The 14161-nt window shown below is 35.2% G+C and overlaps 1 protein-coding gene across 17 annotated transcripts in view; it reads left to right on the forward strand.

Annotated features, from left to right (window-relative positions):
- The window catches only part of KIF21A (kinesin family member 21A), a 149883-nt gene that overhangs the window by 64753 nt on the left and 70969 nt on the right, over positions 1-14161 (forward strand). For all 17 annotated transcript variants that reach the window (XM_034936028.3, XM_034936029.3, XM_034936030.3 and 14 more), the window contains exons 2-6: positions 8048-8270; positions 8398-8580; positions 10279-10428; positions 11148-11282; positions 11795-11962. In XM_034936028.3, coding sequence (XP_034791919.1) covers positions 8048-8270; positions 8398-8580; positions 10279-10428; positions 11148-11282; positions 11795-11962 — 859 coding nt within the window. The remainder of the gene's footprint in view (positions 1-8047; positions 8271-8397; positions 8581-10278; positions 10429-11147; positions 11283-11794; positions 11963-14161) is intronic.

The following is a 14161-nucleotide window of genomic DNA, read 5'->3' on the forward strand; positions in this document are numbered from 1 at the left end:
GCACAATGTTACCCCCCTGTGAATGATACTGGTTTCCTCAATTGAGAGAACTTTTATCAGTGTTCTGTGTCCTTAGATGAACCGTGGGATAAAAAGTAGGAGACGCTAGAGTGGAAGTCAGAGGAAGATGGCCCAATAGCTATTTTTCCTGCTTTCTTTTTCTGGTTAGCCACTACAGAACTGTACTTGAGGGAAATAAATTTTTATTTTTCCAAGGGGTGTTGTAAACCAGAGACTGAGTAGTGTAGTCTAGAATTGCAGCCAGAAGCATTAGCTATGTATGCTGTATATTAGGGATTTTAATTGAAAATATATATGTTTATGAATATCTGTTTATTAAGAATAAACTTCATAAAGTTTATGAGTCCAGTGGACCACATAGAGATGAGAGAGTAGAATACAGAGCTAATTATATAGATTAGGATAAGATTTCTGGATTGCTTTTAACAGCTGTTCATCATTAATGGATTAAAAACAGGTTCTTTTCTTCATCTTTGTCATTCATAAAAGTATGTACTCCCTAGTCCCTGGAACACATTACTGTGCTTTATTGTCTTTAGGCTTTTCACTCAATTAATAATCTCTCTAATGGAGTTACTGAGGTGTGTTTCTTTCTTGAATGTCTTGAAGAAATACCTTTCTTCTCATCACCCATCATTGTAATTAAAGATCCATTTTAGGGAGAGGAATTTCTTTTTATGGGCTTGAGTTACTTATTATTTATGCAGTGCCCGATCTCTTAGGAGACAATTCAGCAAGTCCACAAATGGCCTAACAAGTTCTTATGGTGTGTCAGAAACTCTTTTCTAGATCAGAATGTGGAGAGTTAAAGTAGGGCAGATGCTTCCTTAATGTGGTATCTACTAACTGGAATGAACTAGAGGAGGATTTAAAAAGGGACCAGAAACCCCAGTGGCTCAGTTGTGATGACAAAATGATAGCTGTCCTAATTTTGGGGAAATGGAAGGAAGGAATTTAGTAAGAAATAATTAACATCAAGAAATGAAATTGAACACCAGTAAGTAGCATCCAACATAATGATCATCCAAAACACCAACAAATGAGATAAAGAAAGGCAAAAGACCTGTACAGAGGATAGATTTATTGGTGTTCTCTAGGAAGAAGAAAGGTGTTACCAAGTGCCAAGTGAGCTAGTTACAGATAGGTGTAAGTAAAAGAACTACACCAAGTGGGAATCAGGTCAGATTATTGAATAAATTGGAGAACTACCACAATCTTGTGGGGATGAGAGCAGAATAACTCAAGCAAAAGAGGAGAGACAGTTTACAAAGACATTTAGGTAATGGAAAAATTTGTCACATGTATGAAACCATTGATTAAGGACAATACTACTTTCTAACAGGAAAACAAATCAGCAATGGCTAGTGGCAAAAAGGAAGACATGTTGTATGTTATTCCTCTTCTATCTGTAGGGAGAAATAACTTGACCAATAAATGAGCAAAAGAAAGGCTTATCCCTTGTGATGTTTTTAATAAAATGGGGAACAGAGGAATAGAAGGGGTAGGAGTGTAAGAGAGAGTCTGAAAATACCACAAAAACCACATGCATTTAAAAATTTAAGTTTGATCGTTTGCATCATTGGATTGAGTGATGTTGGTGCTAGTCTTATAATTTTGAAAAAAAAGTATGGGTTCTTGCACACGTAAGTTATAGGAAGTTGTAAACTATAATAGCATAGACTTATTTATTTTTCTTAGGTCAGCATTCCTTCAGTAGCTCATTTGTCAACATTGTAGTCACTAGCATTTAATTCAGTTTAGTTCAGTATAAGGACAAATTGTACCATAACAATTTAATCCCCAGCTTTAAACAGACTTGTTACTCAGGACCTTAGTTCTATTCCTTTCTGAATGAAATTTCCTTACTGGTTACATGTCTATAAAAAATGATAATAATATTAAATTATAAGAATTCTTATTTTGGCTCCTATTGTACCCTATACTGATAAAAGTAGAAGGATGATTGGGACTTGATTACTTATTACTATGAAAAGGCTAATTTTGGGATTATGACTTTTTATGAATGGAGGTGTAAAGATATCCAGCTTTATTATCTTTGCATAACAATGTATGTGTGTATATCTGTAAGTATATGCATACATGTATGCAGGAATGTTAATTGTTGTATTACACTTCTATTGATGATGTAGGGGTTCTATATTTAATTTTCTTTGGGACTCAAGGTATCCAAAGGGTAATTTAAAAAATACAGCAACAGTTTGGGGAGCCAAAGAGTAAATCATGCATTCTTTAACACATGGGAAGGCCCAAGCTGAGATGTTAGGGTGCCTCATGAGGGAAATGACTTAGAGAATTTTCAGGTGGTGTTGTAACAACACTTTATAGCTACGTAGGCTCTCATTGTCTCATAGTATCTCATTTGTGCAAGATGCTATCATGTGGATATGGCAATAATATTATAATATTTAATAGATATTTTATAGATAAGGAAATCAAGGCTGAGAGAGTGACTTGCCAAAGGTCACTAGTATGTATTAAGGCCTGTGAAGGGACTGAGTTTTCACTCTATTTACAAGCTAACAAGCTAACCCATTACTGTATCATAAATAGTGACAGAAGACACAAAACTCCCGATTGGAGACTAAGGACTTTTATTACTTATGGTACAACAAGTAATGTGAGCTTCATGTTGATTTGACCTGGTGCTCTGTTCCCTTTCAATCCATCGGGGGCAGTGCTGATACCCCTATTATATGGGTGCTGTGCAAGCAGGTGGGCATTGAGAAACATTGAGCTTATGGATTAACCACTTTTATACTAAGCAGAAGCAAGCCAGGTCTGTCATGAAAACATTACCTTATCCTTAAAGTTTGCTTGTTCCCAACACAACCCTGAGAAATGATCCATGAAAAGAGCAGTCTGGGTCTTGCATTCTTGGCATACCCAGCAAGAATGTGCAGGAACTCTTAAGGTTGTGGTGAATTGCCTCTTAATAGCAGTATGTGACAGAATTAATGTATAAACTCAGTTTTGCTAAGTTTCATGACTAAAACTCTAGTTGAAAAGGTAGCAACTATAAGCCTTTCCCCCAAAATACTTTATTTTAAAACTTTTGTTTTATTTAGGACATCTCAAAACATGTCTTCTTGGCTCATTTAAATATATTCAATCACTAAAACCAGTTTCGGTTATTACAAAGGCAAAGAACAGAAGGCAGGGCCCACTTTTAAGACATTTCCTGAATTTAATCTCAGAATCTCCCCTAATCTTCACTAGTTCCTTCCACAGCAATGAGCCCATGATAATGTTTTCATAAATGAAGTAGTCCCTTGCCCTGTGTCCACAGCATCATTTGTTATACGATAGGAATAATGAAGAAATAAGGAACAAACAATAAGAAGTACTGGTGCATAGTGCATGGCAGGGGAAAAAAAGTAGTTTATTCAACCTTTTAAAAGCCAGCATAGGGAAACTTTGGTTTGTTTTTCTTGAAGGATTAATTAAAATAGAATTTAAAGTTGGAATTAGTAAAGCCAGGCTCCTCATAGATTAGAAAACAGACATGTAGCATGGTTAAATGCTTGTTCAAGAACGAGTTTCCAGTGACAGAGTAAAGTGATGTTATATTATTGTAATTATCATATATCTTGCATTAAAATACTCTTTTTTTTTTACCTAGTGTAGTTTATAGGGGTAAGTCAGTAAACACTTCTGGATTACTTTGCTTTAGGAATGAATAAGATATATTCTCTGTCTTCAAAGAATCATTTGCTAATGGAGAAATAATAATTCAATTTTTGTCCATAATTGTTTGTCTTTAAGAAGCAGTTTTAAATACATCTAGTTGTAGAATAATACATTTTTAAAAATCTACTTGGCTTTGTTATTTCTTAGTGTTAGTCAGTTTGATTAAGATTAGTTAATCCAAACGTTAAGACTGATGATTTCTTAGTGTTGGGATTAGATGCATGTGTTTAATGATCTTATTTTTTACATAAAAATACTGAGAAAGAAGATATTTCAAAATATCCAAAGTTGTAAATGTTATATTTCTAATTTTCTCTTTTACAGAAGGATAGGTATATTTCATCTATATAGAACCTCAAGTAATAGTTTTGAAATTGAGGTTTGTAGCTAGGTTTCAAACTCATCAATTATAAAGGAGGTGAACTGGCTTGGGTTGGGTGTTCCTGTGAGAATTATTGACTTGAGTATTAATTTAGGGATTTGGAGATTTTAAAATACTAATTTTTCAAGAGGAATTAAAAAGGTGAACCTATCCCTAGTCTTTGAAGTATAGTCAGCTTCCAATTAATCTGCATGTGTGGGACACCATCCCCTCCTAGGTGTGACTTACTCAGACCTGCTGGAAAATTGCCATTGCTTGGATCCAGTGGAAAAGTTTTCACCCATCTTGCTGGCTTTTAAAACCACTCTGTCTTCTTCACCCATGCAAATGGATGAAATTGGGCATCATCCATGTTTCAAACAGAATCCTCCTTGCCATTAGCAAGAATAATAACCAGATGAGTAGAGGTTAAGAGAATAAGTTAAAGACATTCTGAGTGACATTAGCATTCTAAAATTGGCTATCGTATCTGCAATTCAAATGGCACCTAGTTTTTCTTTGTTATGTTGAAATGAAATTTAAAGTATCTTAATAGCCAAATAAATTAACCTATGGTTATAATCATTTACCTAAAATTAATGGCACACTGATATTAAGTAGTAGCCCAGTACTCGTTTTCATTAGAGTGTTGCGTTTATTATTTTTATCTTTTTTATTACATGGGATTTGTTAGGTTTCACGGAGTAGTATAGCAGCCATAAAGCTGGTAGAAAAAGCAGAGACTTGGAGTTAATGAGGTAGCTTTCAGGAGAGAGAACAGCCTGAGCGCAGACAGGACTTTATGTTGAAATGCAGAGTTTGTGTGAGCTCCCAAAACAAGTGATATTGAAAGAAAAATATTCAGGCGGGTAAAGGAGTTGGGAATTGAAAGGGTGGAGAAGAGTGTCTAGGAAAAGGGAATAATGTAAGTTGGAGGCATAGAAACAAGAGAGAGCATAGCTGGTAGTGAAACTGCCTAAAATAAACCATCACCACGGCTACTAGTGAAAATCCTTTAATGCAAAGATGTAGCATGGCAAAGCAGAGGGATTTAGAGATGCACTGAAGGGTTTTATGCAGGGTAGTGAGCTGACCAACTTCCTGTTTTACAAATTACTCATATTACAGTGTGTGGAACAGGTTGGTGAGGGCAAGAGTTGACACAGGAAGACTGGTTAGAAGACTTTTGCAATATTCTAAGTAAGAGATAATGATGGCCTTCATTAGGGTGGTGTTGATGGGGGAGGAAATAACTTGGTGGGCTGAAGTATTTCAGAGAGAATAGCTCTTAGATTAGATAGGTGGAATAGGGAAGAGGGAGGAATTAACATGGAATTGAGGTTGTTTCTGACTCTCCCTATTTCTGGCGTGGCAACAATCAAGATGGTGGTTTTTCCTAAAGAGGATTGGGGTTTTTGCTGTGGTAAAAAGTAATGTGGTAGGAGAAGAGGAGTTTGGAAACAAAAAATTATTAATTTAGAGAAACACCACTCATCTAGGTTATGTGGAACCAGAAAGCCAAAGCTGCTACTACCACGGGCTGTTTTTATAGTCTATGTGCATAGCTACAAGAAATTACAAGAAATTCTTTGTTTGTTATAATATCATTTAATATGTATTACAGTACACAATATGATTTCCATCTTTCCCTTTTCTATAATACAGTATCTACAGTTAAGTAGTATTAGATCTAAAAGCAATCTTGGAAATTATAGTTTTCCGCCACAGTTGAGGAAGCTGGTGCTCTGAGAGAAGACCACATGATACCTATGGAGTGACAAGTAGTAAAACTCAGGTCTGCTACTGGCCATTCCATTGCTCTTGCCTCATTACCTGGACAGCTCCACATTGATTAGTACATTCCATTACAGCAAACAAACAAAGCTGAAGACTTTATTAAAGAAAAATACCAATATCATAGAGGAGAAAAAATAGTTGCATATTCTTTACTTGACATATTATTTACATGAGATATTTTTGAGGCATACAAAATTCTGTTTTAGAAAACCAGGTTTGCAGAAACTCAATCCTTTCTCTATTGTCATTCCTGTTCTTCCTGTTAACCTTTTATTTTAATGAACTGGAAAGAGTTAGACTTAGGGGATCTGGACTTGGGCTTGGCTTTATCTCTAATAAATAGATGAACTTGTTTTTACCTCTATTTTACCTCTATTGACCTGAGTTTTTTTTTTTTTAATTTCAGAAAATAAGGCTATGAGACCAGATTCCTTTAAAATCTGCTCCTTGACCTGTCTTGATCATTTTATATTTTTCTCTTTTCTTTTTTTTTTTTGAGACGGATTCTCACTTACTCTGTCGCCCAGGCTGGAGTGCAGTGGTGCTGTCTTGGCTCACTGCAACCTTCACCTCCTGGGTTCAAGCAGTTCTCCTGCCTCTGCCTCTTGAGTAGCTGGGATTACAGGCTGCACCACCATGTTGGGCTAATTTTTCTATTTTTAGCAGAGACCAGGTTTCACCATGTTGGCCAGGCTGGTCTGAAACTCCTGACCTCAAGCTATCGGCCTCCCTAAGTCCTGGGATTACAGGCGTGTCACTGTGCCTGGCCTCATTTTATATTTTTCATCTGTGGTTGTCTTGCCTTTCTTCCTTAAACTGCTTCTCTTTCTCCATGGCAAGTAGGGAATCTCTTTAAAAACTTTGGTACAGTAAGTGAGTGGTGTATATTCCAGAATAGCCTGTCCTGTTTATAGAGCCTATAGAATAGGACTAGATTTTGGTTTGTTCTGTTATGAACATATCTTCATATTTACTTTTCTTCTTTGAAAACAGGTTTTGAAATTTGAGAGAGAAGACAGATAGGATGGTGTTGGATTCAAGTGGATGTGTGAGGATGTGGGGTGGGTGTAGTGCAGTGGTCTTCCAGTGGAGGAAAGCCAACTCATAATAATTCACTAAGTTTTGGAGAGAAGATATTAGAACTTTCACTTATATTCATTTTTAATTTATTTCTTTTTAAAATTCTGCTTTTCTATACACAGTCAACTCTCCATATTCAGGGGTTCCACAACCATAGATTCAACTGACTGTGGATTGAAAATATTCAGAAAAATAATGGATTGTTACATCTGTACTGGATATGTACAGACTTTCTTTTCTTATTATTCTCTAAATAATGCAGTATAACAACTATTTACATAGCATTAACATTGTATTAGGTATTATAAGTGATCTGGAGATGATTTAAAGTATACAGGAGAATAAGTGTGTAAGTTATATGCAAATACTACATAATTTTATGTCAGGGACTTGAACATCTGTGGATTTTGGTATCCATGGGGAGTTGTGAAACCAATCTTTCATGGATACTGAGAGATGACAGTATCTCAATATATGACAAATCAATATAGTAGAACATGAATATTATTTATAAATGAATATATATATACACATATATATTGTGGGAGTATGCTTAACATGTTACACTGATAGAACATAATGGTCAAATAGGTTCAGAAACCACTGGTGAAGAGTTAGCAAAAAAGACGAGTCAAGGGCGTCAAGACATTAAGATAAATAAATGTCCTTGCTTTTTTATTTTTCCATACTATCATCACTGGAAATAAAGAGAAAAAAATCTAAAACAATAATAATAGCAAATAGCATTTTGGTAGCAGAATTTATTGGACTGAGTGTCTACCTCTTACAGAGTAGAGGAAAAGTATCCACTTGGGTAAGTGTCTAATTTTAAGATGGATTTTACTTTGTTCATGATTTTGGGGGATTGTTAAGTAACTCATTGGGATTAAGAAAGTCATCTCATGTACTGAAATTGATTCATTATAATTCAACTTCTTTAAACTTTTCAACTGAATAAGCATTAGGTAATTACATGAGAGTTTTAAAAAAGATTTGGCCAAGAGTTTTTAAGTCCTATTTTTTGAGAGGTTTTTTTTTGCCATTTATTTTATTTTTTTCTTTTCTGATTATTTCTCACAGAATAAGACCACAGCTTGCCAAAGAGAAGATTGAAGGATGCCATATTTGTACATCTGTCACACCAGGAGAGCCTCAGGTCTTCCTAGGGAAAGATAAGGCTTTTACTTTTGACTATGTATTTGACATTGACTCCCAGCAAGAGCAGATCTACATTCAATGTATAGAAAAACTAATTGAAGGTTGCTTTGAAGGATACAATGCTACAGTTTTTGCTTATGGACAAGTAAGTGCCATATTATTTTCATAGGAGTTGAAACTTTTCAGAAATGTTAATTCAGTTGCGCTTTCATTTTTGTTTCTTAAGGTTATGTTAAGGTTGAACACTAATCTTTCTCTGTTCTTTTGTTTAGACTGGAGCTGGTAAAACATACACAATGGGAACAGGATTTGATGTTAACATTGTTGAGGAAGAACTGGGTATTATTTCTCGCGCTGTTAAACACCTTTTTAAGAGTATTGAAGAAAAAAAACACATAGCAATTAAAAATGGGCTTCCTGCTCCAGATTTTAAAGTGAATGCCCAATTCTTAGAGGTAATAATCCAATTTTGGCATTAATTTCTTTTAAATTTTGTTCTTATAGACCATGTTTATGATTTTATACTGTTGGCTTCAAGTATAGTGCTTTGAACATAGTACTTAATAAATGTTGTTTGAGTAAATTAACATTAGATAGTAGAAATAACTTTTCCTTACTTGTAGGAAGTGATGTTTGAGTTTAAGATTATAAACACTTGACCAATGTCCATAGAATAAAAGAACAATTAATATTGTTTATTTAAGAACCCCCCCCCCTTTTTTTGGAGATAAGAGTCTCATTCTGTCACCCAGGTTGGAGTGTAATGGCACCATTTCGGCTCACTGCAGCCCCTGCCTCCTGGGTTCAAGTGATTCTTGTGCCTCAGCCTCCTGAATACCTGGGACTACAGGCATGCACCACCACACCTGGCTAATTTTTTGTAATTTTAGTAGAGATGGGGTTTCACCATGTTGCCCAGGCTGGTCTCGAACTCCTGGCCTCAAGCTATTCACTTGCCTCTGCCTCCCAAAGTGCTGGGGTTACAGGTATGAGCCCAGCCAGGAACTTATTTTTATCAATAGATAAAGGTTAATTACTGTTGTAATTTAGACAGGCTTACAAAGTGGTGGGAACTTAATGACTAAGGCCAAAAGTAGGGGAAGTATGTGAGAAATAATAGGTCCGAGGTTGTAGCACTTATCTGGCTGAAGAAATTGTTATCCTTGCATAGGTAGACAGATGTTTTGATATAATGTCCAAAGGTTGTGGTGGATTTGGATTAATTTAGGCTGTCTAGCATAGTAGAAGGAAAGTAACACTAAGAGGACATCTAGGATTTGAGCAATATTGCACTTTGGTGGACAGTGGCATAATTCTAGGTTCTTGGTGCAAAGAGAATTTAGTCTAAATTACCTGATCCATGAGCTAATCATTTTCATCATTGATGAAACATTTTCCTCAGCCTTATGTAACACAACATAGAAAAATTAGTATCAGTTTTTTTTTTTTACTGCTGGTTTTAATGGATATCCTTATTTAGTAAAAACCAAAGAGAATATAACTATGTATTCCTAAGGAAAGTAAATGATGGTAGAAAAAGAAAAGAAACAGTGTTATTCCATCTTCCCTTTCACCCTCCAAAATGTTGTCAGGCATTGTAACTTTAAAACATATTGATAGAAAAATAGGTGTGTGTATTCTCTTCTAAGGAGGTATCTGGGTTTTTTCAGCCACTATTGATACAGGAACACTAATATTGTTACTGACCTTGCAAACATGCTAAGTGTTAATTTTTCAACACGTTAAGAAAGGTTTCAGGGCAACAGGAAATATGTTTTTAGCTCAAGTAGTAAAAATTCTTTAAATATTCTGAAGCTTAAGATTTGTCCACATTTGGCACATGTTTCTAGGGTTTGCTTGTATTTGTAAATATTTGATTATCTCTTGCAAAGGATTAGTAGATCATTTTAGCTAATCCTCAACCCATTAGTCATGATTAAGTCACTTACTGTTTTTACTTTTGTAAATAAATCTGGCATTTACTTATAATTGTTATAATAATAGCCTCATTCATTTTAATGTGTTATTTTGAAAAAATATGTCATTTTGAAATACTTTAAAAATCTGTATGAAGGAATCATTATGTAATGTGTTGTTATGACAACTACCCAGACACTTTCTGCTAAAATTAGATTTCTAATATTTTTTGATAGCTCTATAATGAAGAGGTCCTTGACTTATTTGATACCACTCGTGATATTGATGCAAAAAGTAAAAAATCAAATATAAGAATTCATGAAGATTCAACTGGAGGAATTTATACTGTGGGCGTTACAACACGTACTGTGAATACAGAATCAGAGGTAATATTTATATTGTAGTTAAAACAGAGCATAGTTGGCTTTATTTAAATAGTGAGCTTTGCTGATAATCTGCTTAAGATCAAGATATGAAATTTATATCCTGAAGCATGACATGGAATTAAGATCTTGTGTTCTTTCCTCACATTTTAAAAATCAGAATATTAGTATAAAAATATCAGGATTATTATAAAGTCAGCATATTTGTCATAGCATCAAAAGAATCTAAGGCAATTTATGAACAGTTTTCATTCACAGCTAGAGAAGGAAGGTTAGACAATTGATGGTGAAGAATGAGACCACAATCCTTTTGTACTTTTTGCTTTAACCTATGTAGAACTGTATCATGGCTCCTAGAGGGAGATTGTTGAGAAAAATCACAAAAAATAATTTTAACGGAATATAGAGAAGAGTCTGAATAATTCAAGTTATTGCTCAGTTTGTACCAAAGTGTTCTACTATAACAGTTTTGGAATGGAAGCTGCAAATGTCAGCAAATGGCAAACAATGGAATCTCAGTGTTTTCTTCTATTTAAAAAATAATACACTATTATACTGAGAAGTCCATCTCAAAAAGTGCCTGTAACTAAACTAATAATGTGAAATTCCACATCTTTTATATCCCTTAACATGGTGGGTTTTAGCCATTACCTCAGACTTTGGATTGTATAGTATCTTGTTTATTGTTCAAGTAAAGTCCTTTGTTTCTTCCCCTTTTTCAGATGATGCAGTGTTTGAAGTTGGGTGCTTTATCCCGGACAACTGCCAGTACCCAGATGAATGTTCAGAGCTCTCGTTCACATGCCATTTTTACCATTCATGTGTGTCAAACCAGAGTGTGTCCCCAAATAGATGCTGTGAGTTATTAATTCTAATTTCTTAAACTTTCAATTTTTATCTCCCTAAAACCACATGAATTCTCTGAGAATATATTTGAGCCAAATTCAGTTCATTTAGTCATTCCTTTTTCTAATTTCCTTTTCTGATCCTAGTTAAGTTGAAGCTGGTCAGCCATGTAAGATTTTGAAATAAAAAATTGTATAAATGTCTGAAAAACCAAAAAGCATGCTGTGGCCATATGTTGTTGGATGTCATCACCTGAGACCTTTTGCTTTTGAGGATTATATGCTGTAGGTTTCCCTTCATTAGCATAAGCAAAGCCTCAGTTGATAATAGTTGAGTTCTGACCATCCAGGCTTTTTCTGACTTTAAATTTCTAATTGCCAGCAGACATTTTTGAATTTATTTGGCTTTATGTCTGTTTCTTTGGTTGTGCCTATATGTGTACATGGGATAAGCGCAAGGTAGGTTAGGAGGATATTTAATGTTACATTAATAAAGTATTTTCAATTATTTTTCTTAATTTCAGGACAATGCAACTGATAATAAAATTATTTCTGAATCAGCACAGATGAATGAATTTGAAACCCTGACTGCAAAGTTCCATTTTGTTGATCTCGCAGGATCAGAAAGACTGAAGCGTACTGGAGCTACAGGCGAGAGGGCAAAAGAAGGCATTTCTATCAACTGTGGACTTGTAAGATTAAGGCTTTGTGCTGAGAATATATCAGAGCTTTTCTATTGTCCTTTTGTCTTTTGTAATTTATAATATCCATATGGAAATCCTTCAGACACTGAACCAAGAAATGAAAATTATAGAACAGTTATTAGTAATGCACTGAATCTCCAATCTCCTTATGTTGTAGGCTTTTTTCTGTTTTTATATATTACAGATTTTCTTCATGTGTATAAATTTAGTCATACTAAAATTTATATGTGCAGAAAATTATAGATATACAAATTATTTGAAAAATTCTTTCCACATTTAACAATATACTGTCAAAATCAACTTATTTATTTATTTTTATCTTTTATTTTTTTAAAACAGGGTCTCACTCTGTCACCCACTCTCCTGGAGTACAGTGGTGCAATCATGGCTCACTGCAGCCTTGACCTCACGGGCTCAATTGATCTTCCCACTTCATAGAAGCTGGGACCACAGGCGAGTGCTACCACACCCAGATAATTTTTGTATTTTTTGTAGAGATGGGGTTTTGCCACATTGCCCAGGCTAGTCTCAAACTTCTGGGCTCATGCGATTCACTCACCTCAACCTCCCAAAGTGCTGGGATTACAGGCGCGAGCCACTGCGCTTGGCCCAAAATTTAATATTAAGTTATTTCATGGGTGAAGACCTTCAAAGTAGCCTTTTGATAACATTTTATGACAGTCACTTTATTGACTTTGGAAATTGTAATTTTTTTTAGTAATGATTGTTTCAAAATGATAATTTTTCTAGATTATATTAAGAATTAACTTTAATACCATGCCACCTAGTGGCATTTTGATTGGAAAACTCCTTGTGATTTAGTTAGCATAAAGCTTCATTACATGGAAGGAAATATTTTAGAGCAAAGTTTTGTGTTTTAAATTTGTTCTTATTATCTTCATTACAAAACTGGATATTTGTACCTGCACAAATGTAATGACATCCCTAAATTTCTGTGACACCAATAGCATCAGAGTTGTAACCACCCAAGGGATTCTTTTTGCCTGCTGCCCAGATAGAGCTGATTTATCAAGACAGGGGAATTGCAATAGAGAAAAAGTTTAATGCACACAGAGCCAGCTAAATGGAAGACTGGAGTTTTATTACTCAAATTAGTCTCTCCAAAAATTCAGAGACTGCAGTTTTTAAAGTATAATTTGGTGAATGAGGGGGCTAAGTGAGTGGGGAGTAGAGGTTAAATCATATGGGGTCTAAGTGGATTCTTCTTGCTGTCTTCTGTTCCAGGGTGGGATTACAGAACTGCTTGAGCCAGATTACCAGTCTGCATGGTGCCAGCTGGTGCATCAGAATGCAGGGTCTAAAAAAATATCCAAACACCAATCTTAGGTTTTACAATAGTCATCTTATCCATAGGAGCAATTGGGGAGGCTGGGAATCTCGTGGCCTCTAGCTGCATGACTCTTAAATCATAATTTCTAATAATCTTGTGGCTAATTTGTTAGTTTTACAAAGGCATGCTGGTCCCCAGGGAAGAAGAGGTTTGTTTCAGGAAAAGGTTGTTATCATCTTTTCAAAATTCTTTAAACTATAAATTCCTCCTTTAGTTAGCTCAGCATAGGAATGAACAAGGGCAATTTAGAGATTAAAGGCAAGATGGAGTGGATTAGGTCAGATTTCCCTCACTGTCATACTTGTCTCACTGATATGAATTTTGCAAAGGCAGTTATAGAGTGTGTGGTGTCTGCTTTCCTCCCATTAATCACCCCCCAATATTTGCTCCTATATAATTATGATCCTTCTATGGGGAAATTATCAACCAAGGCTGATTAGAGAGAGCCAGACCTTCCAACTCCAATACTCATCTTGATGGTCCGACATGTGGGTGAATGTTGTATAAAACGGCATGCCTGGATTCTGGACTTCTTGCATTGTTTTGAGTTTCTTAGGAGATATAATCATGGTGGTATTTACATTTATGTTGTCAGGAAAAGACAAAAGCCATTGCTTTGTTTTCCTCTTTAGGCTCTTGAAGCATGTTGAGACATATCTAGTAGAGTTTCAGTATTACCATTGCTTATGACAGTAGCTGCTCTGGAAAGGGGGAATGATGAAAAAGTGTGATCCTGTTGCCACTCCCTGCATTATCTATTTTTCCTAACAAAGTCATGGTTATAGATGTTTGCATTACTGATGGCTAGTGTGAACAACATTTTAGATAATGTTTAT

This window comes from Pan paniscus, chromosome 10 (assembly GCF_029289425.2).
Source record: "Pan paniscus chromosome 10, NHGRI_mPanPan1-v2.0_pri, whole genome shotgun sequence".
Classification (NCBI taxonomy): Eukaryota; Metazoa; Chordata; class Mammalia; order Primates; family Hominidae; genus Pan; species Pan paniscus.